The 23,068-nt window shown below is 39.3% G+C and overlaps 1 protein-coding gene across 4 annotated transcripts in view; it reads right to left on the bottom strand.

Annotated features, from left to right (window-relative positions):
• KALRN (kalirin RhoGEF kinase) overlaps nucleotides 1-23,068 on the bottom strand; it is a gene marked incomplete at both ends in the record, with an annotated part of 523,644 nt that overhangs the window by 258,256 nt on the left and 242,320 nt on the right. For all 4 annotated transcript variants that reach the window (XM_082001554.1, XM_082001555.1, XM_082001553.1 and 1 more), the window contains 3 exons: nucleotides 6,997-7,227; nucleotides 13,552-13,683; nucleotides 20,489-20,680. In XM_082001554.1, the coding sequence (XP_081857680.1) occupies nucleotides 6,997-7,227; nucleotides 13,552-13,683; nucleotides 20,489-20,680 (555 nt within the window). The remainder of the gene's footprint in view (nucleotides 1-6,996; nucleotides 7,228-13,551; nucleotides 13,684-20,488; nucleotides 20,681-23,068) is intronic.

Here is a 23,068-nt window from a genome sequence, read left to right on the forward strand (position 1 = left end):
AATAATTTAAACCTATAGTTCTTTGTGAAGTTTTGGCACAAAAAATACAAGATAATACTGATCTACATTTAAAGAGCATTGTCAGAAGTTTAGAACAGGACTCCCTCTCTCTCACGTGAATTTGAAGTATTTAAAGCAATTAACTTCTTAGGCTGTTAGCCTGAGACATCTCTGATGTGTTCTTATACCATACACTGATCACTGGTTACAGGATGCAAGTGTGACTGCCTGGACAGAAACACAGAGCCTAGCTCTATACCAACAGCCATTGTCTGAACATGCTCAAAGTGCCACGTATTTGCACTCCTCACTTGGGAAGCTATGCTGTGGCTCTTTGAAGGGCAGATTTCTATGCCAGAGTCATTGGTAAAGAGGAAAAATGCATGTTATTTCTTTCAGCTGTGTTCTTTTTCCAAGAACCCTGTCCTGTCTTGGAAACCCTGAGCACACTGTCCATAAACGCTCCGTGTCTTTGCAAGCTAAAGGAACTAGAGAAACATCCGTACTGAATCACCAGATACTGAAGAAACATGTGGGCAATGTTGTCATTCGTAGCATGGCTGCCTTGTGCGGCAAATCCAACACAATCTGGTTATTGAGAAATAAGGATTGTATAGCTGTGCAGGGTGTCCTTATTCTACTACTCTCTGATGCCACCAGAGTTTAGAGTTACATACATAGTGAGTAGAAATAATCTGAAACTACTGCATAATCCCATGCCACTGGGGGCTCAAATTAAGGAATGACAGCCCTTTTTAAACAGTTCAAAATAAACAACTAGAGTCACTTAGCAACTGCTGTGTTATTTAAACGTCCATGTCATTATTGATTCATTTTATAATATCTGCAGGATACTAATCAGCACAAATATACTACTTTTAAATCAGTGTCAGTGTTGCATACTTCCTCTTCAGAAGATGAGTGGGGCCACAGATCTTTTAAATGCCTAGACTTGCACTCACACCGCCTGAAAATGTGCCAGCTCTTCTGCAGGAACAAAAGGAATGGAATGAAAATTGATCTAAAGAAGCAGTTGCCAAGATGTTTTATTGCATGGTCTGTGACGAGGAGTGGATGGAAACAAACAAATAATGTTTAATTATTATTAAATACACTTAATGCAAGTGTACCATCCTTTACTGCATAAATAATAAAGCAGACAAGTACTAAGTAAGAGGCTGTTAGGGACATACTGTGGGTTTGGAAACGTGCACATGTTAGCAAGTTAGTCCTTTAGAGCTATGTAGGTAAAAGTTGTGTGGTCAATAAGAAAAAAAGTGGTATGGTCAGAGTTGTGTGGTGAGATATTTATATCAAATAATAAACCAGGTGTGGACACTCTTTCCTCAACAGTTGCTGCAAGGATGGAGTTAGTAAAAACCAAAGTATTTATCTCTCAGTCACAGATAACAAAAGGTTTTCCCTGCTGTTACATCCCCCTTTGGAAGAAGGTTGCCAAGTAGTTTCACCAGTACTGACCCCTGACTTTCTTTTTCATTAATTTTTGGGGACAATACAACCATAGCTAGAACCTCTACTCACTGTCAAGTAATACTTCAACTTTATAGCTGGTAAGGTCACATATACCTTCTAAGCTCAGGGAAAGTACAGCAGTAAGACTTTGAAAATGTAAACATACAAGTGTCAAACATTAAGTACATCTCATTACTTGATAAATTTACCAAAGGGGCTGTGAAAGTTCTCTATGATGCTCTCAATTGTAATGTTTTAATTACTGATCTGTCAGTGGTAGCTATTTACAGACTAAATCTGCTCAGATGGCTCACAGAGCATGTGATGTATTTTTGCAGGGTGCTGTGGCTGAAGTCATGTGGTTGTAAATACAATCTTGACTTGATTATAATGTTCTTCTTTCTTAACTATTGTTTACAAATAAATCTCTTGGTTTACAAGACCCAGTGAAGGTAGTATTGTAAACAAAGCATAAAAGGAGATATACAGTCTAATTTCTTCTGTCTTTGAAACAAACTATGACAAGTTGGAAAACTAGAATTTTGGAGAACTCTTCATTGCCTTGAAGTGATCAAAACAATTGAGTGTATGTGTGCATGTGTGGGGGGATGTACAGACCTAATCCTCTATAAACTTGTGTGAGAGCTAAATGAATCATTAACTGCCTCGAATATCCTAGAATTCTTCTGCAAATGGACCACATAGATCACATGCATCACATGAAGTGTTCAGCATTCTCAGATAGTGTACGGAGACAGATAGATGTTGGCAGGACATTTTTCCATGCAAGTGGTGTCAGGATCATGCCCTGATCTGTTTTCTCGGCCAGTAAAAGCCAGACACATTACAAGTTAAAGTGCTTGGTTATGAAGAGAGACAGCCTTTCCTCTGCAGTACTTTGCAGTCTCCCACAGCAATGGCAGCTGGTAAATGTAATGATATCAGTATGGCCACATGGCCTTTTTATCCATCACCAGAGGCAGATAACCATGCAAGGAAACCAAAGCTATGTCCATTAATGTATCTGGGCATGAAGCCAACAGAACACAGATCCACAGATTTAGAGAAATCCAGGTGAACCTGACACTAGTCTAGCTTGACCTTTTCAAAAACCAAGAGGATTTGAGACATAACTGCAGCTGGTATGGCAACAGTCCTAGCTTTCTTAGTACGTGCCTATCCTTTTGCCCGTAGGCGTTTGTTAGTGTCACCTTGCTGTTTACCATTGGTTTTCATCTGGCACGAAAGGCCTGTTCCATTTTGCCATGCAGAGCCACCCCAGCTAACTCAAGGCTTTGTACATAGCCAAGAAACTCCACCAGCGCACACAGTACCTCTACATCCACCTATTCCTTTACAGGCAACTATTACAAGACTTGCACAGATCATTTCAATAATGCATATGATGGATCTCCATTTTCCCTCTACTTCCAAGGGTATACTTCAGGCTTTACAGCTTCACTTCAACGAGTTTATGAAGTGAGAGCATTCAGACAAAATTCTTGCCCATACAAAACAAAGGGGGTGGGGGAGGCCATCGGTTGAAGAACAGCATTATAAACTTACTTCAGCTATTTCTAAGGCTGCTTGGTAACATCTGCTCATGGTACAACTCTTATGCTACCCTTGCTATTTCACAGTGTTGCTGTTCACAGGGGCAAAGCGAACATATTAAAGTAGAGAGATTCATGCAGAGGCAGACAGGGTAAATCAAGATGTAACAGTGGAAAGCAGTGGAAATTGGAGACAACATGAGAACAATTTCAAATCTCAACAGAAATGGAAATGGTTTTAATTTGCTGGTAAATAGTCTGCAGAAAAGGAAGACCCAGAACAGAGAGGGGTGAAAAGGAGAAGCTACCAAAAATGGGCTGAAGCATCTGCAGCAATTACAGAATATCAGTATGAATGTCAAAGGGATTTTTTTCTCCCTTGCAAGACAGAATCTCAGCACCTCCTCCCACAGCTGTGTTCTAAAAGTATCAAACAGTGCAGCTCTTCCCTATCTGAAACAATAGAGAACTTCTAAAAAATAAGTGAAGCTATGAAGTATTTTACACACTTGGCAACCCAACATTTTTATAATGATCCTAAATACTTTTGGTGTTAAAAGAGTTCCTTGTCAGTTCCTGCCTGCTTAGAGCCTCATAACAGCTCACAAATTGTCTTAACTGCTATTGCTTTTGTGTGAATGGTGCTCCATTTCCTGTGAAGGCTGCAAACGCAGTTTCACACCATTTATTTTCTTTCCTTCTTTAAAATGCTATATATTCATAACTCATTGTCCTTAGCACACCGTTATTTACCTTGGTTCACATGCGCAAACTGATGTAATTGTATTAATACACAGATGCAATAGCAAATAATCTTGGAAACTATCTGATGCTGTGAGGTAGTGATTACTTCCAATGACATTTTATAGCATAACATTTCTTACATAATATTGTAATGGAAATCCACAGTGTTTAAACTTTTTTTTTTCTACAGCACAACTTGTATTTTGGTTATGACATGACTGTAAGGATGCCTGATTTTTACTTCTTTCAATCCATCATTTTCAATGTTTTCAGGTTTTGTGTGGTTCAAACTGAAACCCAGATAGAATCAAAAGGACTTCTTTGACAGTGTGGCCTATCTGAGAACACAGCCCTGACCTGCCAGTCATGCATACAGCATATAGTCTGGCCTTGCAAGTGGTGCAGAACACACCAGGAATTATATGACAAGCCCTGTTTAACACAGCTTAACCCTTAGATCCAGTCCAAAAGGCACACACATAAAGGCACCTACATAAACCTTCATCCAGCTAACCAGTTTTGCAAGATCTCTGTATGAACACTTGATATCGCATGCCTAAATACTTGATCCCGCTGGCAAGACTAACTAGAGTAGTTAGGTGAGGAAAAATGGATCTCTTCATAAGAATCTCTTCTTGGGCATGTGTCTTTAGCAAAAGCTATTAATGCAATTAATGTCAGACTGAGAAGATGCAAAATAATCCTGGAGTCTGTATTAAGAACATGCAACACAACAAAGCCTGTTCCTATTCACATCTGCTTTTAAGAGAAGATTGATACAGAACAGCTGACATGAAGAGAAAGGTATAGATGAACAAGTGAGGGAGTGTAAGTTCTGACACAGAGCTCATCTTTCACCCAAATTTTTACTGCACTGGCCAACAGCTAGAAAGCGTGGGTCACGGGACATCCTGATAGGGAAAACTGCATCTGTGAGAACATGCTTAATTTCGAGCTGGGTGGAGGAGGATCATCTTCCCTAGAAAAGCTGCACTGTATCATTACTTGTCTAGCAGACAGTGAAGTCTAATAAACTCAGGGCCCTTCTGTCAGGACTTGTTCTCCCACATCTTTTCTTTGTAGACTTGAACCAGGGAGAACTTAGATAAAGGTTATTAAATTTTGACAAGGCATCAAATTATTATAGATAAATATTATTTATGATTAGGGACAACATACAAGTAGACAGCTTCACCTGCCAACTGATGGGCATTTAACAAAATAAGCATAGTGGGAATAGCATGACAGATATATGAGGTGATTATTTAAAAAAAACCCCAAAACATCAACATACTCAGATATCTTCCTCCTCCTCATGGAATCTACACTTCATATTTCTGTTTAGCTGGTAATTTCATTTATGAGTTACAAAGCATTTATCTTGAATAGTACAGATGTTTAGTGAACAGAATGATTCATCTCTTCCTCTCTACTTTCTAAGTAGGACAAAGAGATGCCTCCAGTAAGTGTGTGCTAGGACAGAAACATGTCTGTCATTAAGTTGTTGCTTCCCAGATAATAATTACTCATTGAGAGAAAAATTTTGAAAGATTGCTGCCAACAGAACTCACACAGAGTGATGATCTCTAAAGTGATTGTACTTCAGTGACTCTTACTTCTTGATTCTTTTCCTCTCATTAAAAGTCACAGTACATACAAAGGACCTTTTCCTTTTGAAAACCAGTGACACAGCCTCATTGCCTTGCATTTGTGGGAAGTAAAAGTCTGCATGGGTTTCATGAATGAACCTCAAAAATGCTTCTATTGATTTCAGAAGATGCAAGAGAGAAAGTTTCGGGTTGGAAAGATTGAACAAAAGTGTAAATCACCCTAGGGGATGAAGAATACCTAAGATAATAGGGATTCTTATTGTCATTATATACCACAATTGGAAAAAGCATAACAACATCAGCATTTACAACCCTTGATTTTTGAGACTTTAACCCCAAAATTGTATTAAATTCATATAGTTTGCAGAGAGTATTCTAACTGAATTCCAAGTACATGTTCTATTTAATATATAGCTTATGAATTTCATTACCATACAGTATGTTTGCTGACGCGTAACGAAAGTGAAGTTGCTTAAATTAAGCATCTGTTACATTCAGTTTTAGTTATATATACAACATGAATATTTGTGTGGTTTTATAGGAGAAACTAAGCAGGTGGAAATTTCTGGCAAACTTTTCAAGACTGCCTAAGAAATGGTCATGCATATTTGCAAAGGATATCTACAGATGCAGTTCTGTCTGTGCTGGTGCACTTCAACTGTGGCACTAACAGGAACACAAATTTGCATGTCAAATAAAAGTCGCCTGTCTCCTGTCCTTGCTGGTTCATATCTATTTTGCATGTGACAGCTTTATCCATCTCCATCTCATTTTTTACTTGGAGGAAGGCAATGACATGAAGAACCCCAGGGATATTAGAACGCTCCATAAACATCATTAGAGCATTCAGCCTCTTCATTTAAAGCAAGTACCATATCGCTACCAACATCTGCTTCAGGCTGTAATGGGGCCCTTAAACAAACCACATCACCCTGAATGAGCAGAGTCCTTTAATATCTGTAGATTGTGTTTGTATATTTGGCACCTACAAACATGGCACCTCATACTTACTTTCAGTTAAGCTGTTGTGCTGGTATTCAAATGGATTCCTTTGGGAGAAAAAAGTTATTCACCTGGAGCCTGAGTTCTCAGAGGTGAGCCTGTACTGTATAAACTGTATTTTTGTGAGGTGTGCTCTGCACATTGGGGTGTGCAGTTCATTTGAGTCAGCAAACTCGGCACAGGTATGGAGACTCCATAAGTGGTAATAATGCAAAGAGCATCTAAACACCACCACTACAAGGTCTGTATCTGTACTGTTTCCACATAGGGATGTGAAATACACCACAGTTCAATTGCTTTTTACACTTGAAATTCCTTTTTCCATTAACTTTCACGTTCTCAAGAGCAATAGAGCACCTACAGCTAACTGCTCACTTGTGAAGAATTAAACACTGAAAATAGTGTCACATTCCTGTGGGGAATGGACTGATAGATGACTTCCGACATGAAACTGAGAGGTACCAAAAGGCGCATCAGGATTTTAGCACATTTCTAGCATAGACAGTGCTGTGTGTGAATCTTGGTTATGGCAGTACCCTCTAGATGAGCCACCAAACAATCTTTACGGCTGCAAAGAAAGGACCATTCTTTACCTCCTTTAGTAATGATATTACCTGTTGAACATCCTGCTGGAAAACGCAAAGCTGCAGCCTTTGATGTAGCCGGACCTTTCTGTGTTGCCAGATGCTCTCTAGGCGCCGCTGGTGATGCAGGACTTCATGTACCACATCCAACACCTGGTGAACAGCCTTGGAGTAGTTTGCAGTAGCAGTGAGGGATTCAGAATTCCCAGGGCTTAAGGGACGCTGTAGGACATCCAGCAAAGCTTTTCCATCCTGGCTCACCTGAGTGAAGAAATAGGTCTATTTCACTGCACTGATACTTAAACATCCAATAGCTGACAGAGAACAGTCTAGCTGATTCTTTTTCCTCTGTGCATTTTATTTTAGTCAAAAAGGAAGAAAGACCTTGTAACATTTCTTTTTGACTTGTACATGCAGCACTTGCCTTCGCTTCCTAGTGGGCCTGCTGTGTCACTCAGCAGGAGCACAGATACTGCACTGCTGGGACTGCATACATAGAGGCAGAGATCCCAAGACTATATTACATTCTGACGTTCGGGCACTGAAAATTCTTGACATATACTAGTTGATGACAGGTGGCATTTGCAATAGGGGGCCTATTTTTGTGAGGAGGTGGCATTTTAAGAAAACCACAGATGGCAGAGTCATTCATATTCTGTATGATAAGGGAGAGTCCTTTCTTCATAGGATTACCAAGTACGTATACACGTTGAGAAGTGTGACAATCCGATTCTGTGTTTCGTTCACTGGCAGTGAAAAATAAATTAGTATATGATAGTGATTTTTTTCTTCCCCAGGAGAAGGGGGGAATGCTCCTTCCCCTTCAGAGGGACCTATAGTCTTTATTTTCAATCGGCTACAAAGTTTGTTGGCAAATGCAAAGCCCTCTGCACACCTGTAACCTTTTTTGAGAATATTAAAACACATTTCCAGATGCAAAGGCATTTGGGCATTTAAAAAAAAAAAACGCAGAATGCCAGATTTTTTAACGCCAGATTTTTTTCACGGAACATACCTGGAGCATTTTCAAATTGCAGGGACAAAATGAAAAATGGAACCAGAAAAAAAACCTAAACTGCTATTAGCAAGTGTGTGCATGCACTGGTTCTCTAAGTATGGCTTTTTGAAATATATTTTCAGTTGCAGGTTGCAAAGTTAAAATATTTTGTTCAATAGAAATAGTAAAAGATGACACTATTGGAATCCCCCTCCTCTTCTCAGACTGCTTTTCTGTTTTCCCTCTGAAATAAACTGCAATGAAAATGACAAGATTTTCTGAAAAGTGTTTTTGTTTCTATGCAATCACAATCACCAACCTTGCTAGGGAATGGCTTAATGAATGTTTTTCATCCAGTTAAAATTTTGAACATTATCAGTCAAAGTTAAAATACATCTCAAGGCCTTCCAAGGCTCATTAATTTCTGTACTATAAATTGCTTGTTCAAACATAGCAAATATCCTTTAATATCCAAACCTGTGTCTTTTGGCAAGCCACGCCACGTCCCAGCCTGTTGTAGCAGTGTATATCTGGTGCATTTTCAGAGAAATCAAGAGAGCCTTTGAGATTTATACTGGCAAAAGTGGGAGTCAAATCTCATCATATTATGTGACTATTACGTGGGCTTAGGCAGATCCTTGGAGATTTTTTAAATATTCAGGGCAATTTGGAATTAGATGAGGAAATAACTGGAGAGTCCATAGGGAGTGGCTTTCTATACTCAAATTCAATTGCTGCTGAAGACCAGCTGGAACAATTTGCACATGCTGGAGCCTGCTGGGGTCACAGAGGGAACGACTGTATTCGCCAACAGCAGTGGACTGTGGTGATATGAGGGAAGATTTTAGGAGGAAACAGAGGCACAGGTGTTACCTTGGCAACATTATGACGGTGGCAATCGCTGCTAGGCAGGAAGAAGTAGCTTCTAGACAGGGAAAGAGACAAGGCACACCACATCTTATTTTATTTGTGGGAAGATAATCAGCAACAATTTAATCACTGGGAAGAGGAAACCAAGGCAATGCACACACTTGGGAGCAGCTTCTCACACCAGAAAGTCACTCTTTGCACTGGCTAAATTCACTATGTTCCTCTTACTGGCCTTTGGGCCTACAGTTGGTCTGAATCTGGACCTGGGTGGTATTACAATGCTTTTAGTATAGTCCCTGCTGATTTTTTAGTATAGTCCCTACTGATTTACACTGATAGAAATCACAGCAGAACCAGAACTAACAATAAAGTTTCAAAAGTTTACCAGTAGGAGATATGTGGTTGCACAGACAACATGACAGACATGCTTTACTCAGAACAACTTTGCTGGAAACCTTGTGCCACAATACAGACCTATTCATACCTACACCATCTCCCAAGTGCAGGCCCTGCATGTCAGTTTTTTGCCTCCCAGAAGTATAATTCTGTAATTATTCCATTTTGAGGGGTCAGATCCTTGGGTGAAAATATTCTGTATACTAATTATGACTGATCAAAACAAAACTAAATTCAGTCATCTTACAAAAAAGGTGCTCTTTCAGAGCTGACTAGTGGGTGAATATGGCCAACAAGACCTTTACAATAAAAAGTCTCAGTGGTAGGAGCAATGCAGAACAAAAAGATTATTTCAAAGGCAAACGCTTGTATGCCCCTGCTTCATCTGAAGCTGAGACAGGACAATGTTCTCCCAGAATTGTGGTGTAAGGGAAAGAGCGAATATACTTGACCATTCTCTCTTACTCTTTTTTCTTCTATAGGATTTAGGCTTTTACCTGTTGCATGATAATTTGTTCCTATTGTCTGTCTAAAAAGCCTCAGAGATTACAAGTTATGATTTTTCCCTGATGGGTGTAACTTTCCAGTTATTCTCTGCACAGCCAGAGATAAATGCCAGACTTCAAGTGCTTGTATTGTTCTGTTAATAATCATTAGCACAAATCAGAGGCTATTAGAATCTACAAGCTTGTCCCGTCGTGCTGGAGTAAATATATGGTAAGGAGCACAGTGGTAATCAGGTAACCAGTGGCACTCAGTATTCTAAGGGTTACATAGATATTCCAGGATTTCATATCTTCTGCAGCTCTAAATTTCTTTCACTTAAAAAGTTTATTTTCTGAAAGTATTTTTGTTGTGAATATTACTGCATTCCCAATCAAAGGACACAGAAGGTTTGTGCTCACCAACGAACAGATTTCAGAAAGGAAGGGAACAGCTTCACAAATGGAGAAGCTACCTACTGTGCTCTTTCAGTCATTTCCATGTTCTCCTTATAACTGCAAAAATAAATCACCAAATCTCTTTTCATGTGAATTTTTTTAATTTTTCAAGGACTGTGCAAGTAGACAAGCATCAGCAACCCAGCTTAGTTGCATCACTTATGTTTCACGATATATTTTTAAGAAGTATTGCAAAAGTCTTAAACTGAATGGACTTGCACCTGGCATGACTTGCAGTCCCTGTAAGGTGTAAGTGCTAGTGGTGCATTTGTCAAAGCAAATTTGACCACTTCTCACTTATTTTGAAAAGTACAGAATTGCTGCTGCACTCTCTGGGAAGGTTTAACTCTCCACCTGACACAATGCACATACACACTCCTGTCATATGGTGATACTCCTGCATTTTGGCTTCATGGTAGGAGAACGGCTAGGATGGGCAGTATGCAAATGTTTTTGTAGGAAGATACGTGACCTTGGGTGAACCAAAAAGAAAGACTTCCAAAGCCTTGCAAGGGACTAGACTAATGGTGCCATCTGTGAAACAGCTACAGTTTGCACTAGGAAAAAAAAATGGTCTTTAGAGCAAATACATCATGCCTCCGGGAACAGACAGTAAAGTGCAGTTAATCAAGTCACAGTGAACAAGATGCTCTTGCCATCAACCAGGCTCCAGCCTGTCTGGAGAAACCTTTCTTTATCTCCCTCCTTATCTTTACCAAAGCAGTAGGGTCCTCGCTAGGGGTGTCCCAAGTTTGTCTCCTGCTGTTCATATGCTAGAAACACTGGTGGAGCAATATAAATGAGCCCTGGCTAGACACATCTAGAGCAACTTTCTGCAAGAGGGGAATCTGCCAAAGGCATATATCTTGTGTATCTCCTCCCTCCAGCACTGTTCTACCCAAAGTAAAAGCAAGAACACTACTTGATTCTCAGAAGAAAGAAGGCCTGTTCTACCAGCAGCTTGGCTTAGCGCAGAAGAGGACTGCTTAGCTGTGGATTGCATATCAGGTCCATGATCTCTGCCTCCACTATTTCTGAGCTTCACTCAAGTGCAATAAAGGAAAGAAGGCAAATAATTATGGCTACAACCATGGCAAGATGGAAAAAAACAGTCTCCCTAAGATTCTTCGGGCATCTCTTCTTTGGTTCCTGCAGTGACTCTTAACAGCTTTGTTATACTCTGTAACAGAACAGAATGGGCCCATATATCCCATTAAATGTTAATTAATATCCTATTAAATACCCATCCTAAATGGTTATTCCAAGGAATGTTCATTCTATTCCGAATCTCTTAGAATTACAGAAATAGAAACAGAGATTTTTCAATGACTCTGCAGGAAAAAAAAGGAAATAAAAAGCTACATTCTTCATCCCACCATAGAGAGCTCTGAGGAAAGAAACATTGTTTTCTATGGGCAAGGGGCATTAGCTAGATTGTAGAAATAGGCATATTGGATAAGAGGCAGGACTCCTAAATCTAATCCAGGCTTTTCAGCTCACCATGTAGCTGTAGGAAAAGGGATGAACATTTCTAAAATAACAGACTGTAACCTTTCTGGCAATTCTACATACTATTTAAAAATGTACTTATTAGTGAAATAATATAGAAATGTTTTAAACAGCTGTGTCTGTGACAAGTTATAGCTTTCTGAGGAAGCACCAGCAAAAGCAATATGCATGTTAAAGGTTGCTTTAATGAGCAATGAGTTTTAAATGAATTTTCATTTCACAGAAACTACAATTGGGGTTGATAAACAAAATGCCAGTTTCAAGCATTATTATTTTTTATTTAATCCTAATTTGACTTAATTTTTTAGAAATATTTTTTAAATGCAATCAAAAAACCTCGGTTTCAACTGTCTAGGCACATGTATAAAATTCACAGTTGCAACCAGAAGTCAACAGGACTGTTTTGTGTTTCCTCACACAATCCGCTGTTCCTGAGAAGCCTGAGTATTGAATAAGGAATTACCCTTTGTGATCACAATGCACGCTTGCTCATTCTAATTGTCTAACTCCCAAATTCTTGCAGGTGTTTGGAAAACAAAAGATTTCTATCAAACACTCCTTACATCCATCATCAAGGTATCTGCACAACTTCATTGTGTATGGGTGTGTGTCTACCACCAAGTCTAGATTAGCAAATCCTTTTCTCTTCTATTTTATACTATAGATTCTTCCAAGAACAAAATGACCAGAGGAAGTGTAGAATTGTTCTGTTTTGGAATCTCCTCTTGGTAACTAAGTATAGCAAGCACTACCACAGTCCTCCTGTTCAGCGTGGAAAACCCTGCAAGGAGCTAAACTCCTTGATACCTGGACAGTCAAGCATAGCATAGTACAGGGAAATAAAAAACACAACTAAATCCATGCATTCAGGTGATCTGTGGATTACTTTCCAACAAGCTTGAGTCCTGGAGGCATGAATAACAGAATAAAAGGGATAAGGTACATGGCTTCTCACCCCCAGGGTAATTTGCATGTCAGCCCATGCCTGGGGTGAACATCTAGACTAGACTAATTTCTAAAAGGACTCCTCCCAGATGCCAGGGAGGTCCTGCAGCCCTCTTGCAAAATAAAGTGGACTAAACATAGACTCTGGCCTGCAGTCAGGTGCACTGGATGTTGGCTGTTTGTCAGTAGTTTTTATTTCATGCTGCAGCCTGGATAGGGGGAAAAAGGAAGTGAAGAATTGTACTTTTTTTTTGACAAAATGCCAGAGAGTATGTTTTAGTCTTAGCATTCTTGGCACCCTCTTTTAAAGGAAAAATCCATGTACCCTATTTAGGTCTGAGATATTTGACAACAGTATATACACATACATCTGACGTGGCGCTTAGAAACATGGTTTACTCGGTAGTGTTAGTGGTTGAACTTGATGATCTTAAGGGTCTTTTCCAACCTAAATGATTCTAGATTCTATCTAAAGAACAGCCTTTTGCACCATTCATTGTAATGCAGACCTGACATCTTTATGACTTTGTATATTGAAGGGACAAGCCTTTGGCATCCTCTGTTTCCATTAGCATACCTGTGCTAGAGCCAGGACTCATTCACAAAAAGAAAGCAACAGGAGTAAAGCTACTGGTGGCTTAAAGGTGTTCCCTGTTCAGCAAAGATAGTGAAGCGGCCCTTCTTTGGGGTGCCAACACTTGTTCTAGGTTTCATTTCTGTATGCAGTTTGTCCCTCAGACTGTCCTGTTGTGCCCTTACAAGCAGATTGCTGGGAGTCTCCTCCTATGGCCTGGGGTTAGATCTGACTCCTCCTTTGAAAAAGTTGCAGAAATGGAAAGCAGAACCTATCTCATTTTGAAAAGCTAAGTTCTAAAATGCAATTAAATACTTGTTATCATTTCACATTCTTTTCTGAGAAGCACGTACCTCTGTGTAGGCCTGTGTGACTTGTTCATACAGGGTCTGATGATGATGGATGGCCAGTTCCAGGTCTTGCATTTCTGAGGGAAGGCCTCCTTCACTGCACATTTTGCACCAAGCATCTACACCTGAAAGGAACTGAAACAATTCCAGAAACAATGAGCAACAGTGACACATAACAACATCTCATCAATGTTAGAAAACTTTGTAGAATGCCACATATGACTGCAGCAACGACTGAGGAAAACGTAACAGTTATAAAGGAGTCCTTTTGGGCACCCTGGAACAGCACATTCCTGCCACCTCCTCAGTACTTGAAGGACACTTAGATCCAAAGGAATGTTTGCTGTTTCTTCTGGATTAAAAATAAATGCTCCTTTAACCAGGCTCAGAAAACACCCATTCTAAGAGTCTTTGCATACCATGCAGGGAGGCTACAACATTGCATCCCAAAAAGGGAGGCTGCAACATGTTTAGGAAAAAAAACATCAGTGTGAAGCACAAAAGGACACAGTTACAGCTCCAGCTGTATTTAGCATTGTCTCAGCTGTCAGTCTTCCTTCAAGTCGCTTACCTGTCCTTAACACTACTAATCTCAGCAATAGAAAACCCCATTTAAAATCAATGCTGACATTGATTTCAATAAAAGGCAGACAGTCTGTATTGAAGCAGTTCCCAACCCAGGGCCAGATCAGTGGGATTTCTAATAGGATACCAAGGCTTTAAACCCCCAGGTCACACATTTGATTCTGGCCCAGGTCAGCAGTGATCAGATGTCATTACCATCTGACGGCTGCTAAGCAGCCAATGCAAAATGAGCTGCTGGTCTCAGTCCAGTTCCTGGTGGGCAGACATCCACAAAAAGGGAGAAAAAAAATCATTGTCATTGCAATTGATATGGTTTAGCACCTTGGTTGGAAGCCTTAACAGACAGCCAGAAACCAAATGGCTTCAGGGAGCAGAGGGGTGTAAAAAAATATTTTTCCACTCTTAAAGGCCTCCAGAGCAGTGCTGATGCACTTTGGCAGAACAAATTGGGGAAGCTCTCCTGGGTGCTCCCTGTTCTGTAAAAAAAAGGAGGAATTTAGTCTCTGAGGTTCCCATCCTGTTTTTCTTTTAAACAGGGCTTACTGCAATGACACAGCTCACATGTTCATATTTTGTTCATACTAACTGCTTAATGCCACCTTGTTACTTCTCATTAATATTTTCTCTTCCTCTATCTTTCTGTTATACCAACCTGCCATACTTTGGGGCTATTTATAAAAAAGAACAGCTAATGATACAACAGATGCAAGGCCCTGTAGGGTGAATGTATAATGCCACAAAACCACCCCCAGGATCACAGCTCTATCGACTCTTGAAGTGTTCACCTGTGGCTTGTTAGCAAAGCAGCCATTCACAGCATGAAGGGCTGTGAGATTCAAAGCAGAGAATTTCAATTCAGCTCTAGCATCAACATCCCTTTTTATTAACAGTGTAAAGCCGTTCACCATGCTGCTATGTAATCAAGGCTATAAAGTGTTTGCATTGTAAACACTTCTTTTCAATGACAAAGATGAAATCCTAAATGTTCATGTCTACAAAGTACAGATCTAACAGTGAAAACTGTGCTTTCTAGAAGACTGGAGGCAAGGACAGCAGGTTCACTTGTGTTGGTTTGACTCCTGATCTGTTGAATCTCTTCAGAAGAAATCACCAAACACCCTTGCGTAAAGCTGAAGTCATCGTATTTCATGCCAAGGCAGTGGAATTTACATAATACATAATTTTCTATACAGTTTTAAGAGGATGGAGTTGAGATCAATCCCTTTTGGGGCTGTTACAGGAACCTCTTGGTCAAAACAGTGAAGAAAAGACCTTTACACCTTATAGACCAGCGTTCCGGCTGCTGAAATCATGCTGTTATGGCTCTTATCAAAACTGTTGAATTCCACCAATTTTAGTACAACCTCTTACAGTCATGTTACTCATATACTGCCATATCCCCAGACTCTGATTTGCACAGTAGGGGGGAAAAGTCTCAGGAAGGTCCTATACACACAACCACATGGTCATCTTGTTGTCTCACATCTATCTTTCTCTTGTATATCTATTGTATATAGACAATGTCACATCAACAATTAATCAGTAATTTCACTTCTGCCACTAGCAGGAGCAGTTGACATCATCCGTTTTAAAAAGTTTTAAGAAATGCAGCCTGTCAGTGTTTAACTCTGATCTGAAACCGTGCATAGTGGTTTGTGCTGTGTGTGTAGATTCACTTAGGGAGAGCAAAATCTTTAAGGATTTTTGCAAAGTGTTAGTTTGGAAAGGACTATTGATTTGGGTATTTTGAAAAAAGCAGTTATGTTAATTTTTATTATTTGTCACACACTGTGGCAGATACAAAAAACTATGAAATGTAACCCTTCATGCTAGAAACATATTCATATCACAAAAAAATCACCATTCATCTGAATCGAAAAATGATGCATTTAACATTGTAAATTGCTAACTGTTAGATTGGAACAGGAGCTGTTACTATCTACTGGATACTCAATACCATTTAAATTAATTGCTTAAATTTCTAGTTAGCCCATAGACTAGAATAGCTCCTACTGGGAACATAAAAGTTGCTTAAATATGATTTGAAATGACAGTCCATGTGTTTCAAGACTTAAGAAAAATTTCTCCTAAAAAATAAAGGTAGCTTTGTGCTCCTGATCCAATCCCAAAGTAACTTTGAAGTGATGGCCTACCACCTTGCCCCTGACTCACAATGTATTCACCCAAGTTGCAAATTCTGTATTAAGTCAGGTAATAACATATTCTCAGAACACTTCTTAGCAGCTTTCCTCAGGGACTGCTCTGCTGTATCACATGGTTGCTCCAAAACACAGCTCAGACATTTGATAGTCCATATTTTTCCACATTTTTTGCACAGTCCTTGCTTACGTCTTGCTAGGCCGCTGCATGGAAGCTGCAGGATAACCAGGGTGGTTCCCCTAGGCCCTGGAGAAATTAAAACCAAACTCTAGTGTACTTACATGCTCCAGAATGGCTGTGGGGAAAGATGGGAAGAAGGCCATGAAATTGTTTTTGTCGGTGACTTATAAAATCTCTTCATGCTCTGAATTTTTTGTATGAGGCTAATTGTATGTTCCCCGTTGTTGTTTCTAGAGTTTCCTTATATAATCCAGAAGTTGTCTTGGTCTTATCCCTACATCTTATAGATATCAACTGGCTTTTCTTTTCCTTCCTTTCCTCAAATTCTTCCTTCCTTTTTTCTTTTTTGTTTTCCTCTCTTTTTCATTTCCTTTCCTCACATAGGGGAGTTCAGGATGTGCTAAGAGAAATCCAGGCAGAGATGAGAACAGTAGTCTTCCTGGTTGGGGAGTAACGTAATATGAAACAAATGATCAAGGGTCAGTCTTCAGAGAATCAGCATAAATGTCTAGCATGTGCACCTAACACCTACTACCTTAAATAGTAATTCTGCTTGTGCACTTCTGAAGGTAGACTCTGACCCAGAATTAATTGGTTGAGATCTCTTGGCTGATTGAAGACTTTAATTTGTTCATTCTGACAGGATCTGTAGAGTGAACATCTTATGAATACTTCAGCACACTTTCAGAGATTACATCCAAGAAAGGGAGGACACCTGGTATGTCTGCTTCCCCCATCTGGCAGTTAGTGGGCTTGAATCTCATCTGCTGTAAATCAGCACAGTTCTCTTGAAATCACAGTGAGATAAGGCACTTTCTCCTACGTTCTCTTGCAACTTTGAGTAGCCTCAGACATACCTAAAGACACAGAAGCAGATTCTCTTTTGCACTAGAATATCTCCATGCTAGACTGAGAAAGGGAGGGGAAAAAACAAAAAAGAGAAAAGAAGGAAAAAAAACCACCACAAAACCCCAAGAGATTTCTAGCAGGTGGAGTTAACGGATATTTGGGAAACACATCCACTGAATATCCTGAGTTGCACCTTGACCTGGACATAGTGGTTGTTTGGATTTTGGTTTACTGGCTTTTGATCAAACGCACATGCTGAAGTAAGCCTGGCTGGAGGCTGAGTTGGCAGTATTTGTCTTTTCTTTCTTTCTTTACTTTTTTCCCTTTTCTTTTCTCTTTTCTTGATGATGGTTTACAATGCAGAAATTGTGTTCAAAAAAATTGAGGAAGACACACACGTGCACACAAACAAGAAGGGAACAAAGCAAAAAAAAAAAAAAAAAAAAAAGCTTTGATCCAGGAACTCATTCAGCCAAGTTCCATTTAACATGCCACATGTATCTGCTCTAAGAGCCAGGAAAGCAATGTGATTCTGAGGCACGTGAAGACAGATGTGAGGTTCAATTCCCAGCAGGGTTGACTCAGCCTTTCATCCCTCCAAGCCAGACAAATTATATTCTGTGCAGTTTTCTGCGTGGGGTCTTTAGGAAGAGACCTTGAAAAACAAGTTGCTTCCTGCTCAGCTTGCATATTATATAGATTGTAGAGCTTTTCAGAAATCTGTCCCAAGCCAAAAACTTCCTTGCATGCTGGGGTGTGCCAAAGGCTGAAATATTACAGTCCTAATAGACTTGCTTCCTGTTGGCATCACAGAGAACTTCAATCAATAAGAAGGAATGAACAAAGCAACTGTAGCAGCTTATCGCACTGGAGAAGGAAAGACAATCTGCATATCAGATTGGTATAAGGGAAGCAGGGGTATGCTGCTCTGTGGGAGAAATGGTTGCATCTGCAACAAGACTACCTTTACTGACAGAACAAAGGGAGCAAAAAAGGATGTGATCTGGGATAGAGGAAATAATGGGTTTATCTACATCTTTGCTTCAGTGATTTAAGCCTTATTTATTGTAAAATAATGAAGCCCTTATCTGAGTAAAAAAAAAAAAAAACCCACAAAACCACAAACCAAAACCCTGGGTGATGCCAAATAATACAAATAATAGAGCGTGACATTTAGAATGAATGTTTGATAGACAGCAGACTGAGTTATAGACCAAATTGCAAACACTTCACTTTTTATACTATACAGAGGTCAGATGACTAAATTATCAGCATTCAAGTCATTGGTTTCTCCCACCAGATTTACTAAAGCAAGGTCGAAATTTTAGTCCTGGCTAATGGACACACTGACTCCCACATGTCTTTTTGCAGCAGTCTGAGTTTACAGGCTCCACATCAGCACTTATCTTCCACTGAATTGTTTCTTATTGCAAGTGAGGCGCAACTGCTGTTCACAATTAGCAAATTCTCTCGTCTGCTTAGTAATAAAGAGACTAGCTTCCGTCAGGCATCACAAACTTCAGTTTCTTACAAAGAGGTGCCAAGGCAGGACTGTGTTTTTCAGACCCATCCATACAATTGTAAAGAAAAAGACCCAAAGCTGAAAGTGATGTTAGTGTAGCTTTTTTCAAGGCTGAGGCAAAATAACCAGTTTGACAGTGTTCAAAAGGTAGGAAGAAAAAAAAAATTCACCTCTAGCTTGATAGACAGTTCAATACAGCTTTCTGTTTTATAGCCTTTCAGGCTATACAATACCTCAGCAACTCCTCATAAATTCCAAACAAGACTGACACTTCAGAAAAACAGGGGATCGCACATAAAAAAACCCAAATAAAAACACAAAAAAACCAAACACCAAACAAACAAGAAAGAACTAATTCATTAATAAACCTTAAACATTCTTATTGTGACTATAACAAACTGGATATAAATTCTTTTTTGATTTTTCTTTATGAACATACGATGACTGACAATTAAGAGGAAGATTACACCTAAACACTACAGTGCCCATTATACAGAGATGAAAGTACTTGTGCTGGGCATCTTCTTAGTGTATCAAAACCATCAGAACCACTGAGCGTGCTTACATGAGTAAGTGCCCCGTAGGGCAAGTAATTGCTCTACCGCTATCGCCTGTTGTCAATAGGAAACACAAGATAAAGAAAAATCCGTTATAATTCTATGGTCAGAAACAAACAATAAAGAAAATCTTTACTCTTCGAGCTAAACTTTTCCATACATCTATTCTGGCTTACGAGGCACAGTTTCTGGTTTATCGGTTATAATTTCTTCTTTGGACACTTGAAGTATGGGTCATTTTATAAGGATCAAGCACATCTACTTAGTAGCTTTGATATTAACTACTTGGGGAAAAAAGCACTCAACAATACTGAAGAGAGCCCTAACGCAGTGTTTGTCCCTGGAAAATTAATGTAATAAACTTATGATCAAAGTTTAACTATCATCGTGAAGTGGACCTGATTTAGGTGTAAAAAAAGCAGGTGGTATATTCACTGCCACATTTTAAATCTTTTGTAGCTATGAAATTATGGAACCATTTTGGTAGTTTTTAAAGACACAAACCAGAGTTCAGGGACACAGAAAATTTTCTTGGATGTTCCTAGCTGGCTCTGAAGTCTCTACTTAGTGAGGTCTAACAAAGTTTGCAAAGTATGGAGAGAACTGCAAGAGTAGGTGGTGGAATTAATTCCATAAGTTTCATTAACAATAATGTGCTTTGGCTCCTAGAAATTGGCTCCTGGTGCGGATCTATAGCACATGTGTGAATGTTCCTGTGCACATAGCACATGCCACATATACATATGAGTGCAGATACATACTGTTTCCCTGACCATAATAATCCTGAATTTATCGACAGCACTGAAGAAATATTAGGCAATAGAAATAAGGCAGCATGTTACTGCAACAGTGCACTTCAGTTTTGATCAGATTCTTTCTCATCACTAAGGCATAAACATATTTTCTTACCCACTCAGAGAACACGTGCCAGTTTTTTGGAGGAAATGTTACTATTTGTTTTTGAGACACTGATCCACTAGGCTCTTAACCTCACTGCATACAAGCCAAAAGTCATCAGGTAATAATTGCAGCATCATCATTATCAAAGTAGCAGTGGATCATTTTGCCAGTCACAAAAGCAGCTCACCTGTTCAGCTTTCTGGTGAAAGACAGCAGACATGGCTAAGATGGTGCTCCGTTCATCCAGAGCTGCAGCAAAACTCTTCCACTCTTGATCCAGCTGGCTAGATATTTGTTTAATTTGCTGGGAAGCATAATGGCCTGCCTCAGAAAGCCTTGATGCAACAGACATGATCCGATTGATGTTGACATAGGCATTCTGAAAATTAAAAAGCACATGTAAACAAAGAGAAGGAAGGACCGTGACCATCCTCTGCTCTCATTACACATTGCAAACACCATCAGTTGGAGTAAAGCCGAGCAGTTCAGAGAGAGCAATCAACCACCCGCTTAAATATGCATGAATAGCAGGCATACTACCTTTCACTCTAAAAATACATCCCTTAGGAACCTTTTTGCACATCTATGTCATTATCTAAACACTGTTATCTCCCTCTCTCCCCTTGAATTTATTTATCCAAAACTAATTTGCCATACTTTCGCTATTTACTCACCTGCTAGGGTCTACTCATTGTTTCTATTTTATTCTTGATTTTTCTGTTGCATTACTTCATATTTCTGGATGCTATATCCACAAAACCATAAGTAAAATGTTTGCTTTCTGTCCTTTGAGAAATCTCTGACAATCCTTTATAGACACGCAGTGTCAACAAATGGAAAAGTCTTGTAGAACTTAAAAGAGCTCATAAGGATATTCTATAGAAATATAAGAGTTTCCATAAAAATGTCTATTAAATTATATTCTTTGGTTAAAATGTTATCTTTTCTACAGGTTATTTTAAGCTGTTCTCCAGCAGAGATACCAGTTAACCACATTCTGAATTTAGAAGGATTCAAAAAGCCTGCTAAAAGAGTCATATTTTCTGTTCTTTCATAAGAATTTTCCATAATGGTTTTTATTCAGCCTTGAAGCAGTGGGAGGATAGTTTTTTCTCAAACTGAACTATGGACAGCAATGTAATTGCATTACAATACTGCATAGGAACGTAAACCTGAAAATAAATAGCTATCATGACAATGTCTTACAAAGGTGCACCATCAAAAGACAAATGACAGCTGTCTTGCAGATTTCTGGAATGTCATTTGATGTAAACAGTTCTCATTTCTCTTTCCCCCTCACCTGAGGAAAAGAACATCCCAGAATTTTGGGTGTTTTGCTAATATTTGACTCACTGCTTCCTTGTCTCACTAAAGTATTTCAAAAGGGCTTTAGGAATTTCAGAGCGTAGACTCTGTGAGACCCTTATGCACAATGACAGATGCAGTCCTGATGATTTTAACAGTATTACTCATGGCCAAATAATAAATCAGAGGTGGAAGTGTTTGTTGGAGCAGGATCTCATCATAGTGAGCAGGAGCACAATGTGGAAAGGTATCTGCCAATCCAAACACGAAACACACCAGAGCACTGCCAAGGCAGGCACAGGTCCAAACTAAGTTGTGAAGCAGGGCAAAGTATGTGGGATAACAATGAAGTACACTCATCGTACCCATAGGTAGGAAAGAATGATGAGGCCGCAGCCCTTACAGCCACTCTGCTCTTCCTAGTGGAACCATGAGAGTGACACCTGTCACATAAATAAAAAATCTAAAGCAATACCCAGCCTCCAGGTTTTTTTTTTTCCCCCCTTATCTTAGTCTTTTCTTAAAAATTGGATTTGGCTCAAAATTGTCAGATTGATTTTAAAGAAATAAAAATATCTTTTTGGTACAATTAGATAAACTAATCAAAATTGTTCTGGAGTTTAAAAAAGATACTATAATTTGGAATTTTGACCACCAGCCACAGTCAAACATTTCTTTGTGTCCCACTAGGTTAGAAACCAAATATTTAAGCCTTTCTCCCAGAAAATCATCATGACTGATCCTCTGCCAAGATAATTTTGCAACATTTCAGGTCAGCTCTTCTGGTGGAAGGCAGTGTAGCATCACTACAGTTGCTAGAGTTTAGATGACTTGCACCAAATGAAGACATGGAACTTTGCTGTGTTTGAAGGAAAAGAAAAGTTGCTGAAGAAGTTTTGATTTAATGTAAAAAATAGTTGCTTTTCATCTTGCTTGCTTTTTTTTTTTCCTGCAGAATTTTCTCAGCCATTGCAATGCAATGAACATAGAGGAGAATATCTTTGAATACCCTGGTTCCCTATAACTACAGTATATAGATTAACTAGTAGAAGGGTAACGGTAAGACTAGTTGAAATACAGCAGATGTTCTTAGAGTCTGATTTATGTTCAGGAGATTTATATATTGTTATGTCTGTTTGTTATTTTTTTATACAGAGATAAGGATTTCCATGGATAAAATTTAGCTTTCCTAGATGAGAATTTTTAATGGAAGAACCTGTCCTATGGCCAACCCACTAACTCCATACCTTTTCCCTCACCAAGCAAGGAGCAGTTTGGGAGCTACTTGCTCACACCTCCATTCTTCGTGCACCAAGTGTAACTGGCTCAGGAAACAGACTCCTGAGCTTCCCTTGTTGCTTTCTGAGGAATAAATGGCTTCAAGTGCAGTATCACATGTGATGTGCTCTTCCATATAGTTCCAACAGTTAGTGCAATGGGAATACCTCCTACTTCCAGACAC

Source organism: Phaethon aethereus, assembly GCF_964289735.1.
Source record: "Phaethon aethereus genome assembly, chromosome: 6".
NCBI classification, from domain to species: domain Eukaryota; kingdom Metazoa; phylum Chordata; class Aves; order Phaethontiformes; family Phaethontidae; genus Phaethon; species Phaethon aethereus.